At 49.3% G+C, this 7,016-nt stretch overlaps 1 protein-coding gene across 1 annotated transcript in view; it reads left to right on the top strand.

Annotated features, from left to right (window-relative positions):
* The first annotated feature begins 253 nt into the window (after positions 1–253).
* The window catches only part of ralbp1 (ralA binding protein 1), a 31,984-nt gene continuing 25,221 nt past the window's right edge, over positions 254–7,016 (top strand). Inside the window, 2 exon segments of the mRNA XM_070439818.1 lie at positions 254–338; positions 1,673–2,022. Coding sequence (XP_070295919.1) covers positions 1,773–2,022 — 250 coding nt within the window. The 5' untranslated portion in view covers positions 254–338; positions 1,673–1,772.

Raw genomic sequence — 7,016 nt, 5'->3', positions numbered from 1 at the left:
CGACCCTGTTACAGCTGGTAGAGACTGTTAGATCGGTGGAAGTAGTTGCCAAATAGACAACAGAAAACACAATGAAGACAACCTTTGTGTAAAAGTTGTCAGTCATTTCATAATGTATCTGATCAAATATAAATGTTTTAGCTATTCATACGTATATAGTTGAATACTCGTTTAAAAGTTGATAAAGTTGGTCAAACTGGACTTGTAGTTTCCCCAGGATTGCACTCTAAACTACATCTCCCATAACGCACCTATAGCATCACTGCGCAGACTCAGCTCTGTTAATTTGGTACTCAAACAGCTAGCAGGAASCTCCGTTAAGGAATTGACCAGAACAGGTTAGTTGGCAAAGTAATATGTCTGATCCTATCTCAAAGTCGAATTTTAATAAAAATGCGGTTATATAAGTTGGAGTACTTATAGTTGCCTCGTGTCGATTTATTCTCATGAATCTCTGAGTATTATTACCCGCGGGTGGCTTATAGCTAACGTAAGCTAGCTAGGTAGCTATCTGGCTAGCTAGCTAACAAATCAGCTGTACTGTAACAACAGCAGTTAGCATCTGGGCCTCCATTCAAAGCCTAGTGGCTAGCTACAACTTTGGTAGTTTGCACATCCGTTTGAGTCGGTTGTTTTACGTTCGCTTGCTCCTGGCTGTGCCTTAGGTTAACTACGTGTGGTTGTTGTATTGAACGGGAGTCATAATGCTTTATCATCGACACGGATTATCGCCATAGGTCAGCCATGATAATAAGGATCACAGACTGACCCCAGTGATAGTTGGAGAAGGAACCACATTCGATTTTTATCTACATATTATTTTGCTAAGGCCTGTATCTTGATGCACAACTAGTGTTTAAAGGCTGTATGGGTTAATGTGAGTTGTTTTTTTAAAAACAATACATTGGACTAGGTATCTAACAATGTAGATATTGGGAACCCCTTAGAAATGTGTGGAGTTGGAGGTGTGTCAGTCAAAGGGAGTACGCACCATTACCACCACTAGATCCAGTTCATCTCCTTTATAGTTAAGTTTAATTTTAAAAAAGTTACCAAAAAGTGATCTTTTAAATGGTTAGGTGATTTGAGATTCATTTAGTGGTGTCTGTGTGACAGTTTTCTGTATCTGCGGGCTGGTATGGGTTTTGTGTGGATGAGTTGTTGAGTTGACGAGGTCCAAAATATATTTGAGCCCCATCTGGTGGCTTGGATTAATCCAGTTGTTGTATTGTAGTCGTGTACTGGGTTTGGATTTGACCCCTGTGGGCATCCTTAACGTACGYCGTTACTATTTTAATGAGTTATATTCTGGGACTACAGAAAAGATGTACATTGTGTGCAATGCAGTGAAGTGGACATGCAGTCATACTGTCTGTCTGTATCTTATTTAATTCATTAATGATTTAATTCAGTCCGTCTAGTTACGCATTAAGACGGAGACAGAACAGTACTGTTTAACTAAATGTGTGTCTACTGCCACCACGATTCATATGGGTTTGTGTGGATGCAGTAGTATAGTTGGGTTGAGGTGGACTCTAAGAGATATCTACTATAAAAGAGCCCCATCTGCTGGTTACAAATTGATGCAGCAGCTGTATACTAAAACTATCAGATAATGTGAATGTAATGTTTGACTAAGTATGAACTATGTGTGTGCGTGTGTCCTCTGTAGGTGTAATGGCCCGGTGATGTGTCCCTGACCCGAGGAGTGACGTGACACCCAGGACTCTGTGTCAAGAGCAGTGCCCAGGGCAGAGAGACCCAGCCCAGCCATGACAGAGTGCTTCCTGCCCCCCAGTAGCAGCCCAGCGGAGGTTCGTCGGGCGGAGCACCCGGGAGGGGTGGCTCGTACCCCCAGCTCGGAGGAGATCAGCCCCACCAAGTTCCCCGGGCTGTACAGGACAGGCGAGCCCTCGCCCCCCCACGACGGACACCACCACCATGAGGTCATCGACGCCGTGTCGGATGATGATAAAGAACACGGGAAGAAGAAGAACAAGTTCAAGAAGAAGGAGAAGAGGAGTAAGAGACAATAAATACCTTATTACTGTTTATTTATCTGTGATTTATACAAGTCCTTCTTATTAAAAGTTGACTTTAGGCAAAAAAAACTCTAAAATAGCATCTTTAAACTGTATAATTGATCAATACCCCATCATACCAGGTCATTTAATGTTTAAAAAACAAAACAAAATGTCTGAATAAGATATTTAGCTACAGAAGTGCTATTTCTTACCGATCTCTACAGCTTCTGTCCAAAACCAAATCCAGTGAAATTACATCAACACATACTGGAGGAGTTACTGGCTAGCTACAGTTAGCTAACGAACTAGCTACAGTTAGCTAACGAACTAGCTACAGTTAGCTAACGAACTAGCTACAGTTAGCTAACGAACTAGCTACAGTTAGCTAACGAACTAGCGACAGTTAGCTAACGAACTAGCTACGTCATTCACAGCGCGCATGACTAGAATGACACATTGATGAACCACCAAAGGCACATCCCATTTCTGTTTGAATGAAAAAATGAGTTTTTTGTACCTAAAGTTGACTTTTAAGATTCGAGAGGTAGAGCTATCCTAGGAAGGATTAGATCAAACATCTCTTTGGAGAGGGAGAGCTGTCCTAGGAAGGATTAGATCAAACATCTCTTTGGAGAGGGAGAGCTGTCCTAGGAAGGCAACAAAGAAATTGCTTGGACCAGCAGTTTTCCTGACCTTGTGACTTAAACCGGAAAACAGCCTTTTCTGACTGATTTGTTGCATAGCACATGCTTTAAAGTAACTGTCCAGTGAAAATCTCACTTTTAATCGTTCAATATTCAGTTAACTTACACCCAAATAATGTTGTTGACTCCATCCTATACTCGTATTTGTGGCCAAAGCATACATTGGAGAGAGAAAAACACTGAAACTTGCATTTCAGACCGTTTCAAACACACTGGCTACAGTATTTCCTCATAGAGGATGATGTTATCGAGGAGGATGATTTGGCCAATCAGCGGTCTACTCGCATGAATATTTTTTACTACCGGGGTACGCCCACACCATTCTCGTGTGATGGGTATACGCCCACACCATTTCTGATGGGGGTATACGCCCACACCATTCTGTTGGTGGGGGTATACGCCCACACCATTCTGTTAGTGGGGGTATAAGCCCACACCTTTCTGTTGGTGGGGGTATACGCCCACACCTTTCTGTTGGTGGGGGTATACGCCCACACCTTTCTGTGGGTGGGGGTATACGCCCACACCTTTCTGTGGGTGGGGGTATACGCCCACACCTTTCTGTTGGTGGGGGTATAAGCCCACACCATTCTGTTGGTGGGGGTATAAGCCCACACCATTCTGTCGGTGGGGGTATACGCCCACACCATTCTGTTGGTGGGGTTATACGCCCACACCATTCCAACATAGAAAATCCGTTTTTTTAAACATACTTAATTGCAAATTTTTTGGAAAGAAAACGAATTCACTCGTATTGTAATTCATTTTAGGTCATATTTCACAGAAATCTGGAAACAGTGGAAAGTTACTTTAATCGTTTGTTAACTCTTTATGCTCACTTATGGTTCAAAGCCCTCTCAAGCACATGGCCTCTCTGATTCCTAATGGTTCTTGTTATGTGAGAGGGGGAGGGGCTTATTGTTCCTCCTGTCTGTTTTTATCAGGGTGTTTTCCATGGATACATGTAGCTTTCCCTCCCAGGGCGTAGTGACCAGAGAGAGAGGGAGAGGGGGGGAGGAGATGGACAGTTTGAGGGCACACCCTGTACCCAGCGAAGGTGTGTCATAGGCAGGGGTCCGATACACGGGGTCTCTGGCTGGCTAGAGGCAACAGGTTAGGTGTTGAGGTCACCGTTGATCTGATCTTGGACACCAGTTTTGTTTGCGATTGGATGTGAGGAAGTATCTTTTGAGGTTGGTTCAGGAGAACGAGCCGCCTGCCAGGTGCTGTGGGAACTGTCCTATATTGGAACCTGACCTCTTTTCCTTGTCCTCTCTCTCTCTCTCTCTGGCTCCCTCTCTCTTTTCTTCTCTCTCTCCTCTGCTATAGTTCCTGACTCTCTCTCTCCTCTCCTCTGCTATATTTCCTAGTCCCTGACTCTCTCTCTCTCTCTCCTCCATCTTGTTTTTGATTTCTTTTTTCTGGTTCCTTCTTCCTTGGCACTTCTTGCTCTCCTCTCTCTCTCCTCTCACTTGCGTCTTGGTCTCCTTGTCTGGACCGTGATTCTCCTCGTGTGGCTTGGCTCTCGTTGGGTTTTCTTTCGGGTGGCTCTTGATCCGCGCATCCTCCACTCTTCTTATGCTGCTGACCACTCTCTCCGTGCCCTATTATGTTTCGCTATGCCTACGTCTTCTTGTCTCTCTGCATGGGTTACTTCCCTGGCCCCGTTCTCCCCTCCCCCTGCCTCTGCTATACAGGGGGGCCCCTGTCTCCTTGTCCGGGCTCTCCACTGTGCTTCCTTGCTTCCCTGGCTCGTGTCTTCTGTCACCCCCCTGTTGGTTCCCATCTTTATCGTTCTCTGCCCCTGGCCCCCTGGGCAGGGGCCCCTCCTTTCCCTTGGGTTGTGGGCGTTTGTGCCCCCTTTCCCTTTCTTGTCGTGGGTGCTCTCATTGGTACTCTGTCGGTCCTCATCACATAGTTTCTGTCAGCATGTCCCTACTGGTGTGTCACTCTTCTGCGATTTCCCATGCCGGTCTGCCCTCCCACCTGTTCTTGGTGTAACCGGTTTTTTTCCAGGGGTGCCGGAGGCCCCGTGGGCGCGGCTGTGTTCCCTGTTTATATCCGCCCTCAGCCAATCTATGTGCACACGAGCAGCACTATCGGTGGAAGACTCACCGTAGACGGACCCCCCACCTCCATCCCCCACCAACGCTCCTACTTCTGCGTTCTCACTCAGGCCACGATTCACACATGCTCTGCATTGACGACTCTTAGGCTGGACCTGACCGACACACTGAGCCCCCCCAAAATAGTCCCCCCCAGTCACGTCTGAGCATAAACTAGGCAAAAACTAATAATCTGTCAGGACGTTAAGTCCCCCTGAGGTGCGGACTCACGACGCAACCCTCATCAAGAGAGGGTTTGGTGGGCATCTGTCCGGGTGGCGGTCCGGCGGTGGGGCGAGGACACACCACAGTTTTGTCCCCTCTTAGGTCCTTTTGAAGTGAGGACCTCGCCCACGCTTGGCGCTAAGAATCCTCCCCAAGGCCCAATGATTTATGGTGCTCAGGATAGAGAGGTAGCTTAGGAAGAGAGGTAGTCAGGACAGAGAGGTAGCTCGGCTGAGAGGTAGCTCCGGATGACTGGCAGGCTCGCTGATGGCACTGGCTGACTGGCACTCGGTGAATGGCAGCACATGATGACTGGCAGCACATGACTGACGGGCAGCCAGAGTGACGGTGCAGCTCATGACTGACGGGCACTCATGACTGACGGGCAGCTCATGACTGACGGGCAACATCATGATGGACGGTAGCTATGACTGACGGGCCCTCAATGATGACGGGCAGTCATGAATAACGGGCAGCTCATGACTAACGGGCAGTATATAACGGGCAGCTCATGATAAGGGCAGCTCATGATGGCAGTCATGACTGAGGGAGCTATGAGTGTAAGGCACTAATGCTGTAGGGCAGCTCAATGACTGTAGGCGAGCTCAATGACTGCGGCGGCTCATGCTGCTGGCGGCTATGGATGCTCGCATGGGCGCTGACGGCTCGGAGAATGCTGTCTGGTTGGCGGCTCTGGCAGTCCTGTCTGGGTGGCGCCTCTGGCAGAATTGTTGGTGCGGCTCTGGCGATTGTCTGGTTGGCGCTCTGGCAGATCTGTCTGGTTTGGGCGGCTCGGCAGATCTGTCTGGTTGCGGCCTGGAGATCCTGTTGTTGGGGCCGCTGGGCGATTCTGACGAATGGCTCTAGGGCTGCTGATGACGAACGCCTGCGATGGGACAGACGGGCGGGTCTAACGGTTCGGGACAGACGGATGGCTCAGACGGGCTGGGGAACGGTGGGTCAGATGCGCGGGGCGACGGATGGTAGGATGGCGCTTGGCAGAACGGCCAGCTCAGACGGCGTTGGGCAGACTGACAGTTAGAAGGCGTTGGGAGACGGGCAGTTCAACGGGGCAGACGGGCAGTTAGACGGTGTTGGCTAGAGGGAGACTCTGGCGGCTGGAGCTACTATTGGCTGATGCGTGTGAGGAACTGGAGGTACAGGTGAGGGACGCACCTCAGGGCGAGTGGCGGGGAGAAGGAACATAGTGCGTCAGGCTCTGGAGACGCACAGTGAGGCTTGGTGCGTGTGCGAGGAGCTGGAGGCATGGGCTGGAGCGCCCATTAGGGAGAGGCTGGGGAGGAACGGGCTTGGAGATGCATGGAAGCCTGGTGGTGGTGTAGGCACGGTGGTACTGGCTGGGGCGGGAAGGTGGGCGGATATACCGGACCGTGAAGGAGGACTAGGCTCTTGAGCACGAGCCTCTCAACTTACCCAGGTTGAATGGTCCCGTAGCCCTGAGTGCGGCGAGGTGGAATGCCCGCACTGGGCTATGCAGGCGAACCGGGGCAACACTGTAAGGCTGGTGCCATGTAGCCGGCCGAGAGATACGTACTGGAGGCCAGATATGCTTGGGGCAGGCTTCATGGCACCGCTCGGATGCGCAAACCCCTAGCCCTAAGTGCGGCAAGTGGAATAGCAGCACTGGTAAGCGCGTCTGGGGAGCACGATAACACGGTGTCTGAAGTACGAGCGCCTCTCAGTCACTCCACGGTAGCCGGGGAGTTGGCTCAGGATGAACCCGGCTTCGGCCGCGCGCCCTTCTTCAGCGAGGGTTTTGATGAAGTTTCCGTTCTTAGAAACTCTTTCTGATCTATGAGATATGATAACTAGATAATGTCAGCAGCCTCATTTAATTGAGTATCCTAAATGTATTCTTTGTGATGTACAAGTTTTTATTATAATCATGGAGAAGAGTGAATGAGTGGAGATGGACATTGATTTTGATGTGGGGAGAT

Source organism: Salvelinus sp. IW2-2015, unplaced genomic scaffold (assembly GCF_002910315.2).
Source record: "Salvelinus sp. IW2-2015 unplaced genomic scaffold, ASM291031v2 Un_scaffold1940, whole genome shotgun sequence".
Lineage (NCBI taxonomy): Eukaryota > Metazoa > Chordata > Actinopteri > Salmoniformes > Salmonidae > Salvelinus > Salvelinus sp. IW2-2015.
This window is presented reverse-complemented; position numbering and strand designations above follow the sequence as displayed.